General features: G+C 40.1%; 1 protein-coding gene across 1 annotated transcript in view; it reads right to left on the bottom strand.

Annotated features, from left to right (window-relative positions):
• Window positions 1-23456, bottom strand: part of RARB (retinoic acid receptor beta) — a 393151-nt gene extending 369695 nt beyond the window's left edge. The window contains exon 1 of the mRNA XM_047738289.1: window positions 23112-23456. Coding sequence (XP_047594245.1) covers window positions 23112-23289 — 178 coding nt within the window. The 5' untranslated portion in view covers window positions 23290-23456. The remainder of the gene's footprint in view (window positions 1-23111) is intronic.
• Window positions 23457-25858: the final 2402 nt, after the last annotated feature.

The raw sequence follows: 25858 nt of genomic DNA, 5'->3' as shown, positions 1-25858 counted from the left end.
TTAGGTCCCTAGCCTTTGGTACTGCTTCTTGTTCTTTTTTTTGTTGTGAACTTTTCCGCCTTGTCATTTTGTCCAGATAAGAGTATATGAAGGAGCAAGTAAAATACTAAAAGGGTGGCAACAACCCCAGGAAAATATGCTTTAGCCAAATCAGAAGAGATCCCAAATCGTGAGGGGGGAGAAAGGGAATAAAAAGGGGTTCAGAAAGAAAAAAAAAAAAAAAAGAGAGAAACTATTAAAATAAGAAAGCCGATAAAGAAAAAATATAAAAAGGAAAAAAATATATATATATTAGATAAACTATTTAAAAAAACGTTAAAAAAGAAAACGGTAAAAGTTAAAAAAATTTAGCAGAAGAAGAGAAAAACAAAAATTGAAAAAGAAAAAAAATTAAATTAACTGCAAGGCTAAAGAATCATGGGGAGAAAGCCATGAGTTCCGTGCTTTGCTTTCTTCTCCTCTGGAATTCTGCCGCTCTCCTTGGTATTGAAACTACACTCCTTGGTAGGTGAACTTGGTCCTGGCTGGGTTTCTCGTTGATCTTCTGGGGGAGGGGCCTGTTGTAGTGATTCTCAAGCGTCTTTGCCCCAGGCGGAGTTGCACCGCCCTTACCCGGGGCCGGGCTGAGTAATCTGGTCGGGTTTGCTGGGTTCGCTTTCGGGAGCTTTTGTTCCCTGAGCGCTTTCTGTAGAGTTCCGGAGGGTGGGAATGAAGATGGCGGCCTCCCGGTATCCGGCCCGGAGGAGCAGAGAGCCCGGGGCCCCACTCCTCAGTGCGCCCTCAGAGAACAGCGCCCAATGACTCCCGTCACCCTGGCCTCCTGGCCGCGCTCCGAGCTGCCCGAGCCTGCGACCGGTTCAAGGCAACCCCAAGCTGAGAGTCACTCCTCAGCTCTGTCTCTGCAGCCGGCTTCCCCGTTCTAATACCGGTAAGCTCTGTGACACTCAGACACCCCTGATCCTTCTGTGACCCTGTGGGACCTGAGGCTGCGCTGACCCCGCCTGGGCTTCACCCCAGTTAAGCCTCTGGAGCGATGTCCCTCAGCGGAACAGACTTTTAAAAGTCCTGATTTTGTGCTCCGTTGCTCCGCCGCTCGCTGGGAGCCGGCCCCTCCCCCCACGGTCTATCTTCCAGTCGCTTTGGATTCACTTCTCCGCCAGTCCTACCTTTCAGATAGTGGTTGATTTTCTGTTTCTAGAATTGCTGTTCTTCTTCTCTTCAATCTCCCGTTGGATTTGTAGGTGTTTGCAATCTTTAGATAAGCTATTTAGCTGATCTCCTGCTACCTGAAGTAGTCCCCGCCTGCTACTTCTCCGCCATCTTGACTCCTCTAAAATTAATTTTTTAAAGACTTCTTTCTACAGTGGAACAGTGGAACAGTCTTTGAGATGTCTAAACACCCAAGGCAGGATCGCTTCTATTTCACAAGAGATGAATTTTCTGTGGTTTAGGTAGAATGTAAAGTCATGGGTTTGGGGAAAGGTGGGATTAGTGGAAGAGAGAGATAAACAATTAAGCCAAAATGGTCAAAATCAAAAGGGGTGGGTTGATTGACCAAGGGAGAGAATGCTTTTCTATTGCATGCAGTGTTAGCTACCACTGGAGGCCCATCCCTGTAACTTGGTTTCTTTTTGCATATTTGGTAATATGGTGAATGAAGCTTTACATATTGTTTTTTTCCATCTACATGTCCTAAAGCCAGATTTATTAAGAGCATCTTTTTAGAATGTGTAAGTTTCATGAGGGACTGACTCTCTTTCATTCACATGTATATTCTAAGTGCCTTGAGGAGTGCCTACCAGGCATACTGTATACCATACTGTGGGTGCTCAGCAAGCATTTGTCTACAATAGACCAGGCACCAAGTCAACCACCTCTTTCTAAGGTTCAGTAAGATCAGTTTACAGACACTTGCATTTCTCAATGGAGCCTGCTGACATTTTGATCAGAACAATTTTTGTGTGTGGTATGGGACCCTCCGGTGCAGTAAAGGTGTTGAACACACTTGGAAGGCACCCATAATCTGCCAATGGCAGCCCTCAGTTGTAAATGACAAACCAAAAGATGCCTACACCTCTCCAAATGCTTTTAGGGGACAGTTCTACCTTCAGTTATGAACCACAGATGGAAAATATAGATGGTAAAGGGAGACACTAAATGCTAAATCACTAAAGAACATGGTAGGTTCTTTACACAAAGTTTTAAATCGTATTAGAGTCATATTAAAAGGTCACATTTAGTCTCTATGTAATGTTTTACTGAGTACACTTACTTTATTTTCAGTAATTTTTCTTCCATTAATCAAGGGGGATTGTTAAGACTCCTGAAGCCCACATTCACTTTGCCCTTTTTCCGCACAGAAGTGAGATAGTCACTGAGTAGAATGGAATGTGAAGTTTCAATTACTTCCAATAAGAAGTAAATTTTCAGCAATAATTGCATCCTTTAGTCTACCTATAAATACAGATTTATCATGGATTAATCCTCCTACCTACTTTCAAAAAACGGCAAAATTAGACTGAGGTTGGTTGCCAGAGCAAAATTTTTGAGTAAGCCACTCCATTCTTAAAAATTTATCCAAAGAAAAATATTTAAAAAATATGTTTAAAGATGGACATAAGAAGGAGCACCTGGGTGGCTGAGTCCATTGAGCATCTAACTCTTCATTTAGGCTCTGGTCACGATCTCAGGGTTGTGGACTGAGCCCCGCATCAGGCTCCATGCTTGAGATTCTCTCTTTCTCCCTCTGCCTCTCCCCCTTCTTGTGTGTACACCTTTTCCCTCAAATAAAATCTTTAAAAAAAATGGACATAAGAAAAAACTTGGATGTGAAAGTTATTATTTTCCACATTAGTAGAAAAAAAAGAAACATTTAAATGCTGAAGAGCATATAATAATTTACCTCCACTCCACAGAATGTCATACAGAAACTAAAACAATAATTATGAAGCACATATTATAATAATAAAAGGAAAATTGCTGTAAAAAGAATTTTAAGTGCTTTATATAATATACATAAAAGGAACTGAACTAAAACAGAAAACTGGTCAAAGAGAGTAGAACTGGATAAGACAGAGAAAATGTAAAGCACAAAGGCAGGAAATCTGGGAAATGATCACCATTAGTTCTGTAGTTAAAGTGAACTACACAGGACGCCTGGGTGGCTCAGTTGGTTAAGCATCTGCCTTCAGCCCAGGTCCTGAGACTGAGTCCCACAATGGGCTCCTTGCTCAGTGGGGAGCCTGCTTGTGCTTTCTCCGACAAATACATAAATAAAATCTATAAAAAGAACAAAAGAAAAAAGCAAACTACAAAGGTGACTCTAAGCCTCCCAGGAAGCAGCACTGAAAGGGAGATGTGATCACCAAATGAGTCTCCATGGCCATACAATGATTTTTTTTTTCCTCACTAGAAACAGGACTGTGTGATAGAAAATGAAAAAGATCTTTCCCCTCTAATGGCTCGTGAAGACAACATGTTGAATAAAGCAAGCAATATCTTCAACAACATTCAATAGAGTAACAAGTAACAGCATGTATTTGTAATAGAAAGGAAAATAGAACCATAATTAAAAATGGTCTTTGCTTCAAGACTACCGTGATATAAAACTGTGCATGCATTTGGACCAAAACCAAACTAAAAGTGAGGAAAACACAGTTTAACTTTCTAGAGTTATACTTTAGATAGATTACACTCTGATATATTCTGGTGCCCCAATATTGGGACATTGATGAGCTATTTCTATTCAATAAACACGTGCTTTAAAATAAATTATAAGCTAGAGTATCTAATAATTAACATGAGAAAGCCATCCAAGTTGTAGTGGCTAATGTCTAACTATCTTCATTATAAATTTAGTCCTCGAAAACACAGTTAACTCCCCAATATGATTGACTAATAGTTTGAAAGCAATTACATTCATCTCTACCCATCAAAATCTTTTTAAAAGGGTGGCAGGAAATCTGGAGAATAATGTTTATGAGGGGCCCCAGGAGGCTTCAGTGCTTCCCTCTCTTTGATCTATAAATTATTCAGCTATGAGAGGTTATTTAGTTGTATTGACAGAATGTTATCAAAAACGTTTCTGACTCCTATTCTGATATTTACAGTCACTGGGGAAAAAATACTATCTTTATGTCCTCGAAAAGCCAAAGATGAAGAATTATGTAAATATTAGATTTTGAACACTCAAAGCTCTTAGTCATTGGTACACTTCTGCAAAGCTGTTTAAATAAGCACCTCCAGACTCTGAAATATGTCAACACTCAGTCTATTCCCCAAAAGGACTCTGCATTCCCCGCCTCCTTCCTTGCCTGTGTTTATATTTAGAGAAAACCTATACCTCAGCAAATTTGCCACATTCCTTGACTTTGTAATCAGAGACAACAGGGGGATCTTTTTCCTTACAGAGTTGCCATCAAAGCACATTACTGTGCCTTGTTACACTGGATTACAGAAAATTTAATCTCCACTGAGAGATCGTAATTTAGGAGCATAGAATTCCTGGTTGGGAAGGTACCATTTCAAGTTCTTGGGTAGAGGGTACAAGCTGATTCAGTCTTCTACTGCCCAGCTTGGCTACTGTATGCAATTCAACAGAGTGGTTTCAGAAGCTCCATGTGGATCTTTCCACTTACTCCCTCATGTGCTTTGGGATGAATATTTGCAGTCTTCCATTTGGGGATTCTTTCCTTCATTCACCAAAATCAGACTCTCCCTGATGAAAGACATCATCTGAAGTATAGTTGGAGAAAATGTGGGACTCACACTCAGTAAGATGACAGTTTCATGGGAAGGGAAAATGTTTAAACTGCTAGCCAACCACTTATGAGGTAGAATAACCAAAATTCTTTATTAGAGACAGAACACTCATGTGGGGAGGGTCCAGAGGAAGTAAAGATGAATCCAGTGGGAAACTTCCATTCAAAAGAGGAGAATATTAGAAACCCCATTGTTAGCGACTGACAGAGTCTATGTGAGAAAGAGAGTTCCTTGGAGCTTTTCACATTTTCCCTCCCACGCTTTGGACTAAATGTCCTCTTCTCACCTAAGAGAAACATGAAAAGTTGTGCTAGGATCTTTACTAAATGCTATCCTCCTCTCAGGAACTTTGTAGTTAAGGAATTCTTTTTGTCTTCTATGCACTTGAACAGAGGGATAAAGAGAAGAGGAAGAAGATGGGCAAAGCCCCAACACAAATGCATGCAAACCAACCAGTTGCCTTCAGGGAATTAATGGATTCTGACTCAATTTATCACAAGTTTCTGAACCGGATGATTTTTTTTTTTTTTTTTTGATGGCACATCTGGCAACATCATAAAACCTCCAAGTCCCAAGTGATTAGACAGGAATTACTTTTGTAAATCATTTATGACTATTACTGATGTGAGCTTATTCTGAGCAGCAAGCGACAGAAGTAGCCAAGGACAAAGGAAAAAAAAATCTGGGGGTGGGGAGAAGATCCTTTCTCTTCAAGATGCCTTTTAGAAGGGGCTGCCATTTATCATCTGAAACTAGAAAATTGCCGTCATTAATAGATTGGAATTAATTAAGCATACCTCAAGGAATCACCCAGCAGTCTCTTTTTCATTTGCCTGTTAAAGAAAAACATTCTTTAGTTGAGCAGTTGAAGCTTTCCATGAAAAAAATGTGGCACCCCGTGACCTCAGAGAGAACTTGCCAGTTAAACCTCTCCTGCTGGGCTCTGTAATGCAAGTCCACAATAGGATTAGGGAATACATCATATTTCCCCCCAAATAAAAACATCATATTACTGCACACATCAGGACCTTAATGACCACACAAAAGAAGGCTTCAATATTTAATCACATAAAATGTCTCCTCCTGTCCCAGTTGAAAGTGTGTTTCCGGGGGATGCAGCTGGGGTGGGGGAGGGCTGGGGTGCAGGGGACTGCATTCATCCACTATTCCTTCCAGTGGCCCAAGAAGATTAATCCAACGGATGACAATGCATTCTTGAATCCAGTCGCTTCTGCTGAGGTAGCTGTCCTTCTATGACAAAGAGTCTTCACTCTTGATATTATTATTTTCCATTTCACTTTCTCTTCAAGTACTTCACATTCCTCCTCTTTTCATAACTCCCTGCCTCCTTATATGTATCCCATGTTGAAGCTCTATGCAGGGCACCTCCAAGCATTCTTTCATTCAGTGTTAATGCTAGCTCTACTTCCAGGCAGATAAAATTGGGACTGCACAATGCCAAGAGGACAGGCAGAGGGGAGATGATTTATCCAAAGGTCATACAGCTGGGTCACATGCAGGTTTTTCTGACCCCAAGGTCCATGCTTTTAAAGATGCTGCTCAACATTTTCCATGATCTGGTGCCCTTTGGCATGGATTCAGAATTGTTCTGTGAGGGAAAACCCTATTCCTACGGGTGGGGCAGACCTTCAGCTCCTTGGTCCTTGTCGAGGGAGTATAACCTCAAATTCATGGCTTTTCAGTGCTCACAAAAATCCTTGGCTGAGGAAAACAGTTTTTATGGAGAACTGCCTGAAGGCTATGAAGACTATTTATTTATCTTGACACTCTAATATTTATTTTTGGATTAAGTTCGGATTGTGAGAGAGCTATGTACCTGGAGATGTTGTTTGGGACCCCCGCAGGGACCTGCTTTCCCTGACTGAGCTTTGGAATGATTAATTTGGCCTACATTGAGGGATGTTATTAAAAACATGAACACACATAAATGGAGTTGGATTTACTGTATCTTTGGGATGTGCTTCTCTAGAAGGCTAGGTGACTTCATTTTATGAACCCTATCAACGATATGACTGTGGGGACCCTCTTTTTGGGATAGGCTTTTAGGTCATCTGAGCAACGTTTATTATCTACCTCGTAGGATGCATTTTAATGCACTGGCCTCAAGTTGGTTTCAATCCATTTTCCTAATATTTATTCTCTCTTTCCCCAAATATGCTTCTTTATAATTTTTTAAAAGGTATACATATATTTTTTATAAGCTGTCATAAAATTTTTTCTCAAATAAAATAGGATGTAAATGAGTTAATTAAAAAATATTCACCAATTTGTTGTAAAAAATGATATCTATAGTTTCACTTAGGTGGTAATTATGATTTTTATATATAGGATGCTAATAACATTTATAATCTAACTACAATCTGTTAGCACAAAAGAGGCCTTGGACATGGCTGGAGTACACAGATACCATAGCTTTCAAGAAGCTGAGAGAATAAATTTCATACTCTAAAATATTTCCTTGGAAATTCTACCCCTGCTGAGCCTCTACCACTGTGAAGCCAGGACCTTAGCTTAAAAGTTACTATTTTAAAATGCAAATGTCCCTCTGAAATGAAACGAAATGTCCCTTGGAAATGAAATGGACTCAGGCATGAACACCTTTAAGGGACACCTCAAATACAAGGATAGTGATGTAGGTAGGATACTTGTTTCAGTTAACTGAATTAACACAATAAAAAGTATCTCTACTTTTATTTAGTGAGCATCTACTATGGGTCCAGCATTGAGCAGCGAGGTGATCAGGGTGAGCATAACCGCTGAATAAAGACAGAAAGAACATTATGGATAATTCCATGATCCAGAAAAACTATGAATATGCTCTTCAGTCTCTGTCCTAAACCCACAAAACACCCCCCAAAGTATACAATATATATCTGCTAAAATAAAGAATATTAAGTATTCTGAATACCTAAATCTTAATAGTTAAAACTTTTACTGTTCTATAAGTTCTGTAACTTGTGTTTTCCACTGAGCATTTTCATGTCAATATATTCGTTTCCCCATCAAAATGTTAAAGGTCTGCTTATTATCTTCATTCTCTATTTTAATCAGTCATCTTTTATTAGCGAGGAAGGTTGTCTCCAGCTTTTCTTTTTTTTTTTTTAAATAAACAAGTCTGTGCTAATATCTGTTTTCCCAAGTATGCTAAAACATTTACTTCTTCCCAATAAATTCACAGAAGCAAAAATGCAAAGCCATCAGTATGAATATTTTAAAGCCCTTGTCATTTACTGTAAAATTATTCCATAGAAAGGATGTATCAATTTGCATTCTCCCCATCAAGGTTGCACTGAGTGTGTTTCTCTGTAGCCTGAATAACAATGGGATCCTTCTTTTAAATCTTTGCTTTCTCCTTAGTAAGAAATAAAATCTTAATTTGCATTTCATTTTAAAATTTGCACTTGTACAATTACTTTTAAGACTGAAATTAAAAAAAAAATTTCGTTGGCCATTTGCCTTTTTTCAGAATGTGAATTTTCGGTTTCAGGCTACTGTCATTTTTCTCTACTTTTCCTGTCTTCTGGGTCTAGCACATCATAGATTTAATGATAGTTTATCTTTCTAATATATATTTGATAACTACAAAAACAAACCTAACCTATGTGCATATGATACAATATACTAATAGGTATTTAGCGTTTAGAACTGTATTTCTTCTGCTGTAGACACCCATGTGCTCCTTCTCTGTCCTGCCCACGTATCTATTCTGCTTAACTGTTAGGAGGTATCTGGTACCTGGGATTTGATCTTTATCATTTCCTTGACTTCTTAATGTACAGTTTCATCACATATATTTCTCTAAACAGTACTTCTCTTGAATTTATAAAAAAATATTACCATCCTAGATATAGCCAAAAAATTTGTTCAACTCAACACTACATTTCTATGATCTCTCCATGGTGTTGTCTATACCTTCATCTTCAGTGATGGGTAGTATTAAATTTAGTGACTGTGCCACCACTTATTTCTGCACTTGTCTGTTCATAAATATTTGGTTGGTATCTAATTTTCCACAATTCACAAACAGTGCTATTTATGTTTCTCAAACATAAATCCTGGTATTCCTATTAGAGATTTTCTAGGATACTTTACCCAGAAGACAAATGACTCAGTAGTAGGAAATCTGAGCATTCAATATTATAGGATAATGTGAGCCATTTCCAAGATGATGACAGCAATGTAGACTGTCACCAGCAATATATCTCAGAGTATCTGTTGGCTGACATTCTCTCCAACACTTGGTATTGTCACCACACTTAATTCATGTAACTTGTATGCATGTGGTCTTGAGTTATATTTCCTTAATTATTAGTGAGAAGTTGATATGGTATGTTTGAATTCTTTTTGAGTAGGATAAAATCCACTGTATCTTTTTGGTTTGAATTATTTGTCTTTTTCTTCTGATTGTATAAGTTCTTTAGATATTCTTTACGTTCTGTCTTTGCCCATTGTGTTTGCAGTGGGAGTGCTGGATTCTTGGGATCAAGTCTTATCTTTTTCTGTTATTTCATAGCACTTCTCTGTTTGCCCAATACCAGACACGTATCTTTGCTTTCTGTCCCCAAAGCAGGGATCAAGAAATTGTGGCAAGTACTAAAGATCAGGTTAACCTTTGCAGCAATATGTATATACTTAACCCATTAGGGGATTCAGAACTGAACAAAATACTACTATTGATAGGGCTACATGCCTCCTTTTATTGTGGTTTTGGTTCTGGAATAAGATTTTTTGTGGAAGAAGAAAGAAATCCCAAAATTGCCTATAGGTGGTCAGAAAAACAGTCAAGGATGATGTGAAGGCCACTTCATATTTCAGAGATTTCCATCAGAACTCATGGAAATCCCTAATCCCTGTTCTGTCAAATATTCCTTTAAGCCATTCTGATAAAAGGGGTTTGATAAGTATGCTGAAGGACAGCCTTTCATTTTAACCTGTGGTCATCATTAAAGTGCTATTCACTTGTATGAAATGTCAAGAAAACCTTTTTCCTTAAGTATCTTTCTTTGGACTGGCCAACTTCCCAACCATTCAGGCACTATTAGAGTAGCTTGATATTAGTAGAAGCAAAACCATAATGCTTAAGAAATGTCATTATTACACACATCATTGAAATTCAATCAAGCATTATTTGAGATGGTTTACAGAGACAAAGGACCCACAGAGCCTGCAGGCCCTGAAAAGACAGGAAGGTTCAGCTTTTGCCTAAGTTCTCCAACTCTGAGAGGAGCTCGTCCGTGAACGAGAACCTCGAATACACATGTATTTCCTGGATGTGGCCTCTTTGTGATCAATGTAAAATTATTTAGCTGGCCACCGTTACTCATGAAAGAGAGTCCTTTCGAATACTCAAGTGCCAGACCACCTCCTGGCGAATTCTGGCTTAGAGGAAAATCTTGGCAAGGTACAAATTGGGAAGTGAAAACTTCCATATGCCTAATTTGGACTTCTAGGAAATATGAGAAAGTACCTGTGCGTGTAGAACCTTTATGTTTTGGAAGCAAGTGTAAGAATGTCAGTCTTGTGACAGGATTGGTGTTTGTGAGTGCAGAGGACAGGTAACAAGGACTCCTACTACTGATAAGGTTTTTCACTGTGGCAGCTCTGTTGTCAACAGCATAAGCACCGGTAACAGGACAGCGCTGGTAAACTCTTACATGCGTCAACTAATGGCCATCTCATTGTGACCCTTTGAAGGTACCCTTACTACCCTCATTTCACAGGTGAGGAAACTGAAGTACACAGAGGTTTTAAAAAACTATGTTCGGGGTGCCTGGGTGGCTCAGTGGGTTAAACCGCTGCCTTCGGCTCAGGTCATGATCCCAGGTCCTGGGTTCGAGCCCCACATTGGGCTTTCTGCTCAGCGGGGAGCCTGCTTCCTCCTCTCTCTCTGCCTGCCTCTCTGCCTGCTTGTGATTTCTCTCTGTCAAATAAATAAATAAAATCTTTAAAAAAAAAAAAAAAAAACTATGTTCAAGGACCCAGGTTGGGGGCTGAAAAGAGCAACCTGTCTTGCCCCATTTTTAGACACCTCCCACCCCCAAATTCTCTCCATGAACACCATTTTTGGTTCAATAGGATGAATTTTCCTAATTAGTATGGTTGCCTTTGACTGTAAGCTCCCTGAGGTTAAGGGTAGCACGGGAACAGTACCTCTCAATAGCATGACCTTTGGCAACTCACCATAAAATAATGGCTACATAACTTACTGCTGTCATTAGTGCTCACAGGGTCACAGATGACCACTGTCCTTCATCCCAGAACTCCCTAGAAATTTTGTTTCATCCAAACATTTGCAAAACTTATGGGCATTTAGCAAAATATCTTAACACTAAATTAACAACATGCACTCTCCTCGGAAAGGGGTCATTTTTATCAATAAGATGGCTTTTTGAGATTTTAACAAACAGAACAAAAAGCAACTCTATATATGCAGATTTTCATATTATTAAATTTATCTTATTATAGAAGAAGACAGTGGCCCAGGCACCCACTTTACACAAGGGTTTCATGAGGCCCAGAATCCTGAAGCTTAGGTGTGGCACAACCTTAGGTGGCTTCCAAACTATTTAAAAATGCTTTTGGTCATAAGTAACTAAAAAATCCCAGATATGGAGAATTAATGGGGGTAGGCATAAAAACCATGGCACAGAAGGAAGTAACTATAAGACAAAACTAGGTCTAAGTATACAAGAGAAGAGTACAGGATTGAAGGAAGAGGGCCGGAGTGCCCAGGGCTGCCGGATGAACAAATAACACGATGTTTGAGATAATGAACAACCAATAATTATAGTAAGATCACTGCCACCAATAAACCTTCAGTGACTGGAACTTGAAATATGAATTTGTCATATGAATGACTCTTCTGCAGGATTCCATAGGTTCCAATATAACAATGACGAGTAACTCTGCAGAGTCATAAGGCAAAATTTGCTCTTTAAAATTAAGAGCATAACAGATATTAAAGAAGACATGTGAAGGTCAAGAAAAGGGGTGGAAATTTAGCATCCAAGGATAGGACCAAAATAAAGCCGGGAATAGAGACATATTCATTAAAAAAATAAATAAATAACCATTGTGATTCATTATCATGGACTTGCATCCACCAGAAACAAGGGAGACTGACTATGAAGGGGGAAAATAACAAAAACAAAAACAAACAAACAAACAAACAAAAATCACTATCCTGAAATAATATTCATTAGTCCAAGACAAAGCAGCCACATAATGCAGAAAAAGTCAGTCAGTCATTGTGAGCATAGAATTATGAGAAAATAGCTAAATTACTAGATACTTTCAGAGGGGTAAAAGATCAAAAGCACAGTATTTCCTTCTCAATGGTAGGAAGGTAGAGTTTCAAATTAGAGTCCTTATTAGTTTCCTAGGACTTCTATGACAGAGTACCCAAATAGGTCTGGATACCAGAAGTCCTAAACCAAGGGGCAAGCAGGCTTGCTTCCTTCTGAGGACTATGGGGGGAAATCTGTTCCATGTCACTCACCTAGTTTCTGCTCATTGGCTGGCAATCTTTAGCATTTCTTGTCTTGTGGAAGCATAACTCTGACCTTTTTTTTTTTTTTAATTTTTTTATTTTTTCAGCATAACAATATTCATTATTTTTGCACCACACCCAGTGCTCCATGCAATCCGTGCCCTCTACAATACCCACCACCTGGTGCCCCCAACTTCCCACCCCCCACCCCTTCAAAATTCTCAGATTGTTTTTCAGAGTCCATAGTCTCTCATGGTTCACCTCCCCTTCCAATTTCCCTCAACTCCCTTCTCCTCTCCATCTCCCCTTGTCCTCCATGCTATTTGCATAACTCCGACCTTTATGTGGGACTTTCCCTTTATCTCTGTTTTTCTGACTGAATGACCCCTTTTCATAAGGACACAGTCATATTGGATTAGGCCCCACCCTAATGACTTCATCTTAACTTGATCATCTGAGAAGATTCTAAGTAAAGTTACATTCATGCATACCGAGGGTTAAGACTCCAACATCTTTTGCAATATGCAAATTCAATCTATAACAGTCCTGATAAATCCTAAAATGATGTATCATTGGAAGCAGAATTTTTTTTTAAAGATTTTTATTTTATTTATTTGACAGAGATCACAAGGAGGCAGAGAGGCAGGCAGAGAGAGAGAGAGGAAGGGAAGCAGGCTCTCTGCTGAGCAGAGATCCCGATGCGGGGCTCCATCCCAGGACCCTGGGATCATGAACTGAGCCGAAGGCAGAGGCTTTAACCCACTGAAACACCCAGGTGTCCAGGAAGTAGAATTTTTTTAAGTATAATGAATACAGTGTTACCTTAGTTTTATATGTACAGAATGATTATATAACACAATATAATGATTCAAAAATTCTATATATTACTCTATGCTCATCACAATGAGTGTATTCTAAACCCCATTCACCTGTTTCACCCATACCACCACTTTCTCTCTTAACAACCACCAGTTTGTTCTCTATATGTAGGAGTCTGGTTTTTTTTTTTTTTTTTTTGTCTTTTTTGTTTGTTTCTTAAATTCTACATACGCATGAAATCGTATTTGTCTTTCTTTGATTTATTTTTTTTAAGATTTTATTTATTTATTTGACAGAGAGAGAGATCACAAGTAGGCAGAGAGGCAGTCAGAGAGAGAGAGGAGGAAGCAGGCTCCCCGCTGAGCAGAGAGCCCGATGCGGGCCTCGATCCCAGGACCCTGGGACCATGACCTGAGCTGAAGGCAGAGGCTTTAACCCACTGAGCCACCCAGGCGCCCTCTTTGATTTATTTGACTTAATATTAAACCCTCTAGATCCATTCATTTTGTTACTAATAACAAGATGCCATTCCTTTTAATGGCTGAATAATAGTCCTCTGTGTGTGTGTGTGTGCATGTGTGTGTGTGCGTGTGTAGACGAAGTGCACGCGCATATACACTGCATTTTTATCCATTCATCTATAGATGGACACTTGGGTTGCTTCCATATCTTGACTATTGGAAATAATGCTGCAATAAACTTAGGGGTGCATATATCTTTCCGAATTAGTGTTTTCATTTTCTTTGTTAAGTACCCCATAGTGGAATTACTGGAGCATAGGGTAATTCTATTATTAATTTTGTGAAGACACTCATACTCTTTTCCACAGAGGCTGCACCAGCTTGCATTCCCACCAACTCTGCACAATGGTTTCTTTTTTGCCACACCCTCACCGATCTTTGTTATTTCTTGTGTTTTTTACTTTAGCCGTTCTGACAGGTGTGAGATGATACTTCATTGTTGCTTTGATTTGCGTTTCCCTGATGATTAGTGATGTTGAGCATTTTCTGGAGGTAGATGCTGACATGACACACAAGTAAGAATCAATTACTCTGATAAATTAACCCAGCAAACCATCAGAGATACTCTAAGGTGCCTACCCGATACCTAATACGTATGTGCCAAATAAAATACTGGAAGAGTAAATTCATGAATAAAAATACATTTGATTCCCTTTTGTATACCCTGGAGACATGGTTTATAAGAAATTGGGGCAAGGACTAGCTGGTTCCTTGCCAACCCTGCATGCCTTCCAAGATGGGGAGCATGAAACACTTTCCTACTGTCCACAGGTCTTCTGTATATGGTTTTTCCCAGTGTGATGCTACTGCCCCATACCCAGAATAATTGTCAGATTTGGTTTTACAAACCTTTACAAACCTTTCACTGTCCTTTATAAACTTCCTTTCAACAGCTAGAACATTTACGTTCTGGGCGGTTTAGTTGACCCCATTGATTATTCTTCCCTCATTCGTTCATGTAGCCATTCATCTATCCATCCACTCATTCCAGCAATCTTCAAGATACTGAATGTACTGCTTCTTTTAGTAACATATTTTATAACATCTGCTTTACTATCTCAAAATGGAAATCATAGATAATATAGCCCACCTACACATATAATTTCAAAGATATCAATATATGGCCCTGACTACAATGTCAAGGATGAATTCAAAGAAGGTAACTTTTTTTTTTTCAAAGATTTTATTTATTTGTCAGAGAGAGAGAGAGTGATCAATAGAGTGAGCATGAGGGATACCTGGGTGGCTCAGTTGGTTAAGCAGCTGCCTTCGGCTCAGGTCATGATCCCAGCGTCCTGGGATCGAGTCCCACATCGGGCTCCTTGTTCTGTGGGGAGCCTGCTTCTCCCTCTGCCTGCCACTCTGCCTGCCTGTGCTCGTTCTCTCTCTCTCTCTCTGACAAATAAATAAATAAAATCTTAAAAAAAAAAAAAAAGAGAGTGAGCATGAGCAGGGAGAACAGCAGGCAGAGGCAGAAGCAGGAACCCCGCTGAGCAAGGAGCCTGATGTGGGACTTGATCCCAGAACTCTGGGATCATTATCTGAGCCAAAGGCAGACACTTAAATGACTGAGCCACCCAGGTGTCCCAAAAGAAGGTAACTTAAAATAAAATAAGAGTTATTTCAATGTATAAATGCTCAGGCATAAGGAAGCAGTAAGATCCTTGCCCCCACATGCAGAATTACAGTGAATATTTTACCTACAAATGCAGATTGATAAAAACATGTGGTATTGGTAAGTCAATTATGAAGCTTACGCTGTCGTCAGTGACATGATTCTCTGAAATTGTAAATGACTCTCAGAAACATTCCAAACAAAATAAAGATCTGCCTACTCTCCATCTACACAGCAGTTATAGTTCTAAATAATTCACAGGATAATAAAAGCACATAATATTTTGCATTTATATGTAAAATGGAGTTACAGGTAAATTCAGTTAATCATAATTTATTTTGGGGGGAGAGTTCTTCACATGAATGTCTGGTGGGACAGTGGGAAGGCAATGAGGATACGAAGTAATTCTTTATTATTTGCAACTATTGTGCACAGTGCAAGATGGTCAGCCTCCTAGCCCCCCTCCCTAAATGCCTAGAGTGCTGTCAATCATTGTGATGTGCCTAGAGTGCTGTCAATCATTGTGATGTCCATAAGTACCTCCACAAACTGTCAAAATCCCCCATCAGCAAGAACCATTGATTTGTCATTCTGTGAACCTTAAATGAGTTTCCATTGGATGCCAGGCATCGGATGAACAGATGAGTAGAGAAGAGAAAGCTAGGAACTAAAGACAGCAGAACAGGACATGTATAGTAAATTTACAAATGCACAGTGGGTACGTGGTGGGGAGGGGGTGATGCAAACTTTATAAAATCAAGGCCTTAGAGAGTAGAGAACAATCAGAATAATCCAAATGATTTTGGGTGATTATGACTTCCCCATAGGGGTGCAAGATCCTTAAAGACAGACAGAGTGTCTTAAAAACCTTTGCATCAAAAAACAAAACAAAACAAAACAAAACAAAACAAAAAACAAAAAACAAAAACCTTTGCATCGCCTCAATATCCACCTCTAACATGGAGGTTTGAAAAGAGGACTGGTCAGAACAAGAAGAATTGAAACCCAGTCTCATCATTTTTGTCGGAGCAACCTTAGGAAAGTTAGTTATTTCAGTCTTTGATTCTCTGCTTCCCTTTTTCCAGATGGTAGACAGAGGTAATGCAGTTAGCACACTAAATAAATGACAGCCCTTTTAATTCTTATTCTCATGGCAAAGGAAGAAAAGCAAGAGTGCTGCTAGTACCACTGGCCATTGATTGGTCTGGTGGCCTCAAGTTCCTGGAGATCACACAGCAGGGTCAGTGTCTTTCTCCCGTCTCTCTCTCTCTCTTCTCCTCCATCCTTCTTTCCTTTTTTTCCTTCCTTCCCACACTCCCTCTTGCCTCCTTCTCTCTTGTTTCTTTCTTTCCCACTGAAATTACCAAAAACCCTTCAAATGTTGGAGGGAGCCAAAATAGAAAATAGAGCTATTAGGTGGAATGGGGGTCTGTATCACTTTGATGACACAGCATGCGTCAGAGAGCTTCTGTGGTACTGCTTGGGACACATCCTGAAGATGGCACAGAGGGCAGCCATCTGGTGGCAATTTTGCCTGTCCTCGTGTTCATCTACCTTGTATGGGAGGTTAATCTCCTATCACTCAAGGTTATATGCATGAGTTTTTCATCATTAGGACCAAAATAGTTCATCTGAAATGTACAGGAGCTGTAGATTGATGAATTCATCAAGGTAGAAGTTTGGAACACAGGGAAAGTCTCATATCTCATAGCCAACTCAAAGCTATTAGAGTGATTCCAATTTTTAGAGGTTCAATCTTCCTAAGGTCGAAAATGCTCTTTTAAATGTCTCTGTTTAACTATCTGATAAACAGAATATCTAAGAATATCTAAAGGAATCTATTATTAAGTCTAAACCACTAATTGCTCTCTTTCCTCCATTTTTGGCCTTTTTTTGGGTGTGTGTGTATATATATATCCCTAGGAATAATCATCGGCAAAAGTAAGTCAGAGGAAACTCCATGCTTGTTTTTATAATTGCCGGTGTAGACTGAAATCCTATTTCTATTCAAGAACACACTGCTAGAGTTGAGGTTCTCCTTTGGGCATTGTAGTTAATTTGATGAAATTGAACAATAATCTTTCTATTTCCAATTCATGCTCACATATTCCTGATCCCTTTGGGGTAAAGTTCAACAAACAGAATGAACCCAGCTCCTCATTAGAACTATTCAAAGGGTTACATGTTGTACTCGACCAGAGTCTGGGGAAATTGTAAAGACATCAAGAAGAAGACACACAGATTCCTTTATTATTGGGGAAGAGAGGTACTGCCTTCAAGTAATCAATACGTGTCCACCTTTAAGGAAAAGACTCTTGCATAGTACCCCTGTGGCTGTAGGCCTCTGAAGACCACTGAAAGAGTTAGATCATACCGGAAACATAAACTTCTTCTAAAACATTCAGGTAGAAGTCTTTGACCTCCCTAAGCCTCAGCAACTCAGAGGTACTTAATGACCAAAGGCAGATAAAATGAGCAAATTGTTATACTCGGTTTACTCGAATTCCTAGCAAGTTTCTTTGATTTATTTTTATCTGGCTTACAAAAAAGGTGAAGAATGCGTGCATGTGGACCATACTATTAGACTTGACATTCACTAAATCCCAACAACATACTAAGCCCCAGACATCTTAAAACTAGAGATGATCTCTGTCCAGTGGGGTCATTTTGTATGCTTAAGGACAAATATAACTTACAGTAGAAAGAACACAAGGCTACAGGGCAAAGGGTGCTGCATAAGTGGAATTAACCAGTTGGTTTTAGTTACCATGAATCTGCATGTATTCCAAACAAGACCAACACCTATGGGCCAGTTGTCTTTAACAAGTAATACAGAATTCCAATCTGGCCACACACACTGCTTTAGACAAGCTGCATGAACATGGCTTCTCTTAGCTTAAGACGAGTTATGGAAATAATACCCCATTTATGTCCTGGCATTGGTAACTCTGAGACTCACAGTCTGTCTCTTCAAAAGGCTGGGATTTTTATTTTTTTAAGTGAATAGCCTATTTTGTGATATTTGACAGGACAGCACTTTCTGATCATTAAAGAAGCAGGGAAAAGAACTCTCATTTTAAGATTGTGGAGTTAAACGGAGATCATTTTGAGAGAGTCTCTGAAGCCAACACTGTTAATAATATTTTCCAGCTTACAACAACCTATAAAAAAGCACATGTGTGGCAATAAAATAGAACAAGCAGCCATGAAAGGAACATAAAGAGAGACAGACGGACAGTTGTCCAATTTTCACAGAGAGCTCTGGAACATTAAATTTTGAGTGTTCCCTGGCATAGTATATCAGGCTTTCCTCCTGTTGGGAGTCATGCTTGCCTGGAGATGACAGGATCTCTGCCTGTAGGACAGAGCTGAGCAGAGCCATCCACAGTGACTTCCGACAAGGGGGCCCACCCTCAATTCCTTGTGTGGATGAAAAGCAATAGCTGCTTCCATGGTAATGGCTGGAACTAAAGAGGTTGTGAATTCCTTTAAATGTCCTTCATCTCTAAAGACTCCCTGAAGCATCACGGGAAGGAGACAGCCATGGAGGAGTTGTGGGATTATCTGAGGGTTAAAGTTGGCCTCTTTACCCAACACACTGGGAAAAACATTCACTTAGGGGCCCCAAGATTTGGCCTTGGCATCTGGGGCCAACATTAACCAGCTGTTTAGGTCTTTACTTTTCCTAAGCCTCACAGTTTTCATCTGCAAAATGGGACTGTTGCTAATGGCCTGGCCAGAGTATCAGGAAGCTATTAAAAAGATTAAGAATGACATACATTAAATGCTTGGCGGATTATACACTGGCGCTCAACACATACTAGTTTTTCTTATCACTTATCTTCACTCCCTCTTCTCTTCTAGGTCTCCAGATTTCTAACCTCCTAGAGAACTCCACAATATGAAGATTTAAGTCAGAATACAAAGACAAGGACATACACACACAGAAAATGTTTCCAGGCCACTTCTTCCCTGAAAATATTTATTTTCCTTTACGTTAGAAAGTTCTGGAGAGCAGAATTGCTGAAAAGTGGCCACATCTTTCCCTCAGAATTGTGAGTGGTTACAAATGGTCAGACCAATGGCCAAGTGCTCCATGCTACATAACTGGGTATACGAGTGGCACACATCAAGGAAAGATGTGCTGTTGGCTGCAAAGGACCTGAGGAGCAGGAGAAAATCAGAACTGTGACATCTAGAATCCTTACCAGCCTCAGTTTGTAAAGGCCTTGGAGATTATCTGAATGGACCCTTTCTAGTAACAACTTTTCTTTCAAATTCATACATGGCCTTTATCCCTAAAACATTTGAATACTATTACTATAAAAGACTATTCTTTAAATAAAAATACTTTACAGTTGATGGAAGAAAAATTCAGAGAGGTTAAATGACTATAAATGAGAAGGTAGGTCAAGGACATTTTTATATGTGCGACTGCAGGGGGGCGGTGTACTTTAGGAAAAAAGATGAAAAAGTACAGAGATCAGGTTGTGGGCCTGGAGACCAGGCTGACTGGAGAACCGGAAGGGAAGGGTGGGAAGTGTCAGGAAGGGAAGTAATATCAGTAGCTGCTATGGAAATTGTTCTCACTAGATTTTAAGGTAGAAGGTTCTCGGGCTTTTATAATTCTATGGTGTTGAAAGAATGTTGTTACAGGGGTAAGAGAATTTATTCTTTCTGGCTGAGCTGCAGAATCTGGATGTGTACAGATTATGAGAGCAACATCGGCAAGTCCCATAGTCCAATAACGTGACCCTCTTTATGGAGTCATTCCCCAACATGCATCCCAGGTCAGCTGGCTTTTCCACCCAAACATGTGTTTTGTTAGTTATTGAGATTTTATAGAATTCAGCTACCTCCCTAAATAACCTCAATACATGAATAAAACTCGACATTTGATTTTAACCAAGAGAAAGTATAACATTTAACTTTTAAGACCTTACCCTTTTTCCCAGTCTTTCTAAACCTCAGGCTGTAACAAAGACAAAGACAGCTCCCTGTTCAAGGGCCAGCTAACAGACTGCACATTAACAGTGGCTTCTTTTAATGATTTTCACCTGAGCGGCTTTTGTGTACTTTGTCTGTAGCAAGAAATAATAAAATAAGATATTAGCCAGGGTATACAGTTAGCCGATTTTGATGTTTCCAGCCTGAACTTTTGGCACCTTGTCCTTTTTCTGCCACTTCTCCAGCCACCTTACAGTGTATAGTTTCCTCAGCATCCTCTCCCCAAGGCCCTCAGAAAAACAGTAATCATTTCTCTTCCCTCTTCTGAACTGCAAAACCTCTCCTCCTAAAGGCTGAATCATATAAAATTGCTAATATTGGACCAATTCTGATCTAGAAAAATGGCAATTGTGTTATGGTTCAGCGTAGTAGTGATGGCATCTTGTGCCTTATTATAACTCTGAAATGAAAAAAATGGACTTATATTTAGAAGTAAAAGGAGTGGGGTGCCTGGGTGACTCCATTGTTAAGTGTCTGCCCTCAGCTCAGGTCATGATTCCAGGGTCCTGGGATCAATCCCCACTTTAGGCTCCCTGCTTGGTGGGAGCCCCTCTCTAGCTGTGTATTTCTCTGTCAAATAAATAAATAAAATCTTTAAAAAAAGAAAGTAAAAGGAGCCTTAGATATGATCTAGCCTAGCTCATTCAGGTAAAGGCCTAGCCACTGAGACTCAGAATGGCATAAGTAGTTAGAAGATCAAACATCGCCAGTTAGAGAACAGAGCCAGATTACATTTAGTTTGACTTGACTCCTATCCCGATGTTCATATCTCTATGGTATGGGTCAGAAAACTTTTTCGTAAAGGGCAAGACAGTAACTATTTTGGGTTCTGTGGGCTATCTGGTGTCTAACAGTGTAGCATGAAAGTAGCCTTAGACAATATGTAAACAAATGAGTGTGGCTGTGTTCCAATAAAACTTTATTTATAAAAACAGATGGCAGGCTGGATTTGGCCCACAGGCTGTAGTTTGCCAAGCACTGCTCTATAGAATTCTTAGATCTAAAAATATCTACAAGCAGATGGGTGAGGGATTTGTATACTGAAACTGTGTTCAAGTGTTCCTGGATGCTAATTCAGCAGAAAGATCTTACAATCCTCTGTATTTCCCTTAAAATAAGTACCTAAAGTAGCCCAAAGTTGCTGGGACCTTGGGGCTACTGCTGCCTAAGGGTTTTCCATCTGCAACTTTACATCACTCAGGATGGGAATAGCACTGCCTTAGCTCCTTAGCTACATCTACAAAATATACTTGTGATCTGAGGAAAGAAATATATTAGAATGTGCTATCCATCAGGCTGGCTGACCTATGGAATTAGATACAGGCCCTCCTGGGCGGAATTTTAAAGCTTTAACAATCACGTAGTTAGACTGCTTCATGTGTTAGCTGAAAATCACTTCATTTTATCATTTGCATGTTGGGTGAACAGGGTTTGAACTGGCACTTGGGTCAGGAAGATATTTTGAATACAGGCATTTTTCTATTTCTCCTGACAGCCAAGAAACTACTTTGGCTATATATACTTTCCATTTGAACTTGAGAAGCATGGGAGAATGTTATTAAGCAATTTCAAAGACTTTATTGGTCACACATTCTGGTCAGAAATCCAAACACAGAAGGGAAGAATTATGATCAAGTCATATGAGGAGAGAAAACCAGTATACATCAGGCATGATAGTAACTGTGATTAAAATCAACAGCCCTATAGGAAAGTTCTGGACATCCCTCTGTCCAGCTGTCTGTCCATCCAACCATCTACCCAAACACCCAGACATCGAAACATCCTACTGTTTCTGAAGGCACCATACCATGTGCTGAGGAATCCCAGTCAGGCGTCACCAGCTCCCTGTTCCCAGGGAGCTAGAGGTGTAGTGGAAGGGAGAAGTGAACGCACAGAGAGCACAATACGAAAACAAGGCAATACTTCACAAGAAAAAATTGTGAGTACCAAGGCACTACTTGGAGGAACGTCTTGAAGAGTAGTAAAAATTGAAATAATCACCAGGTAGAGCTCTCAAGAGCTACTGGGGAGCCGTGAGAGAGCCTGGAGACGGTACTCGGGCCCCTAATGAAGCTCCGCGCCCAAAATGCGCTGTTTTACCTCCAGGTGCCTGGCCCGCCCACCTAGTTCTCAAAGGCGGGGGAGCTCACTGGCTAACCAAGGCTAGTCCTAAAACAAGCAGAACTTAAAAAAAAAAAAAAAAGAAAAAGAAAATCACATAATATGGATGCTTTCTATAAGTCAGTCAATATCAGTTTTGAAGAATTCTGACTACTTTTATCTTATATATAGTACTTTATACCCAACATTCTAAAAAGAGCACAGCTTAGTACAGAATCAAAGTGAACAGACACTCAAAAGAGCTGATGTGATAGGAATTAAACAAAGACACTATCTATAGTGTGCTTATATATATATGTCCATATATATATATATAGTCCTTATATATAGTGTCCTATCTATAGTGTCCTTATAGGAGAAGAGTTAGAGATTTGAAGACCTCACAGCCAAAACGGATGTTAAGTCCAGCATTATCATCAGCAATTCTTACGCATCATCTTCTGACCCACTGTTCACATTCTTTATCAAGTGGCCAGTTTCTTCAAGAACACTGGTCATATCCGCTGACTACGCTTGACATTGACATCTTATGAAATAGAGCAAAATACAACAAGGTTTCGAATGGACCAAATTCTAAAACGCACCATTTGTCTCTTTCAAATGATATTTCTGCAAGAGAACTAAAAGTACAATCCCAGACCCAGAGAAACCAAAACCCAGTAAAATGAAAACACACCTTGGATGGGAACCATCCTGTATTCTCTGGTCCATTAAGCCAACCAACTGAGAGAAAAGAGCAAAATGCTGTGGTACTTACTTGCAGGGGATGGGGTACTGCATCCACTTGGAGGCGGGTGGCCGTGCAGGCCATGGAGGGGAGGCAGGGAAAGTCCTCCGATCACTGGTGGGAAGAGTAACGGGTAGGGCGCAGCTGGGTAGTGAGTCATGTGTCCATTCACTGAGGGGACAGGACATGCGTGGCTACTGGTGGTCATGTTTCGGGCCTCACACGACGGAAGGTGCTCTGGGGCGGGAGCACATCACTTCAGGTCTTGAGCCAAAGTGAGGGAGGTAAACTCAGGGCCAGCGTTGAGTCTGAGCTGTCTTCTGGGCCAAAGGGAAAACAGTTCAACATATGACCTTGCTTCTTCTCAGCATGGTTTCTCCGCCTCTCATTTTGCTGTGTTGATTACAGGAAGGATGCGTTTTTTGCTCAGCTGCTCAGTTTAAAGGTCCAGAGCTGCTAATTCTGTCAGAAAAAAAAAAAAAAAGTGTATATGTGTATATATGTATATGTATATATAAATTTCATAAGTCAAAAATATTTTCTTGTTTATCAAGTTAGATGAAAAAGCTCAGGTATTAATCTAGGACTCCTAACTCCCTGCTGTTCCCTTATATCCACTACTTTTATTTTCTTAAATTCTTATATTCTAATATAGCATAAAACTAATACACAATTTCAAAGTAGCCCTGACCACCCAGTATTAAATAGTCATGTACCTCCCACTCCGGAGTAATCTTTCTTGATATTCCTTACTCAGCTTAAGCTTTCTCCATGGCAATGAAATTTTTGTGAGAGTGTTTATGCCTGTCTCCCCCAATTAGAATGTGCTCACTAGGAGGGCAGAATTTTTCTGTTCTGCGAACCGCTGTGTTTTTAGCTCCTATAAGGGTACCAGGTAGGCCACGATAAATATTTGCTGCATGGTTAAGTGTTTTTTCTTGCTTCTTGTAGAGAAAGTGATTGTTTTACGATGTCATAACCTAGGTGTTTCCAAGATGTTATATATTTTATCTGAACAAATTTGGGATTTCAACCCAGCCCTTTGGAATGAGATACCCAACAAGATAAATATAATTAATTGTAGGAGAAAACTGTATCCTAATGAAAGGATCCCAGACCCAGAGAAACCCAAACCCAGTAAAACAAAGTAAGAGACACAGCCAAAGGTCAGTGAAATATCTGATATCTTATTGTCAATAGTATATACCTTTCTTGTAACAATACCATCTTTGATCCATATAACTGCTTAGTCTATCTGTTCGATCATCTACCTATCTGTCGAATCCTAACTTACCAGTCTATGCCAGGTACTGATGTAGGCACTACAAATACACAGTATGAAATGGTGCTAATGTGGTTCCTGTCATCACAGAGTGCCTAGTTTTAACAGCTCCTGGTTACGATCACGTTGTTAGAGAGGGTAAATTGCTCTGCCCCTACAAAGGACATGCAAGGAAGGCTCAGCACCTAGGACTCCTTGAGATTGGGAATGGAAGAAGCCTGAAATGGACTCTAGGGTGGGCTGGCTTCCCAGGCTCATTTTGGCCCCAATGACCAATACTCAGTGAAAGTCCCCAACTCTGGACTCCACTGAAGGGAAGCCCTGAATGTAAACTCACGTGACCCAAAACAAGAATCATATGGCCAGGCTGGCTCAGCGTCATTGTCAAGAGTATGATTCTAGAGCCACACCACCGAGGTTCAAATCATGGCCCCACCCCACGGTCAGTTATCTTACTTTTCAATATAGCAGTTTTTATTGTGAAATGGGGATAATAATAGAATTTACTTCAGAGGGTGGTTGTGAGCCGTAAGTGAGGAAATGAGGTAACACGAAGACAAGCCAAGTGCCTGGTGCGGAGTCAACACCAAGTTAAAGTCTGCTATTCACATGTGCGTTGTCTCATCAAATGATATGCTTTTGAGAACGAGCTCGCTGGAATAGACAAGAGGCTCTGGGGTCAGGGCAGGAGGAAATCACAGCACCGTCATCTGAGGAAAATACCAGGAGTAAAACTTTTGTTTTAGTCCTTGGAAGGAGCAAAGATGGGATCTGGGTACAGCGGAGAACAAAGACTCATGAAAGCTTACTGATTTCTCAGTTTGAAAAGTCAGCCAGTTTGATTCCAAACCCTAGAATCTTCTAATCCGTAATAACTTCGCTTGTTTACTATGTGTCAGGCACTTCGCTTATGAGCTCTAAGCTCTAGCCCTTAGAGCCGTCCTGTAAGGCAGTTATTCTCCATATTTTCCAGGTGAGAAAACGGTCTCAGTGAGTTTAAATGACCGACCCGCAATGTCACAGAGTCAGCCTGCGGCTAAGTCAGAATCTGAACCTAGACCAGGCTGGTTCTACGGTCTCTCTGCTTTCCCCTGTACCATGCTGTGCCTTTATGTCACTGAGTACCTGAGGTGCCCTTGCTGTACCCTATAGGAAAAAGTCCACAAGCTGTTGTGATGTGAGCGGCTGTCTTCACCTCGATGACATTCTCCCCAGGGCCTTGAGTCCCTGGCCTATTAATATTACAAATGCATGTCATCCACAGTGAGACCATATGGTCCCAGGTTCCCCAGAACTCTGCTGTCCCTTACAAAGGAGACCGTATTCCCTGTTAGCTTTCGTAATAAGCTTGCCCCTCAAAGTGATGCCCCTCCCCAAATACTGATATCCTTTTTACACTTTCAAACCACAACTTGTTTCTCTGATAAAAATAAAGTAAATGGACTATGAGAGGTGAACGTTTTCCCTGCTTTCTCTTCTAAAAAATCACACACCA

The sequence above is a fragment of the Lutra lutra genome, chromosome 1, assembly GCF_902655055.1.
Source record: "Lutra lutra chromosome 1, mLutLut1.2, whole genome shotgun sequence".
Lineage (NCBI taxonomy): Eukaryota > Metazoa > Chordata > Mammalia > Carnivora > Mustelidae > Lutra > Lutra lutra.
This window is presented reverse-complemented; position numbering and strand designations above follow the sequence as displayed.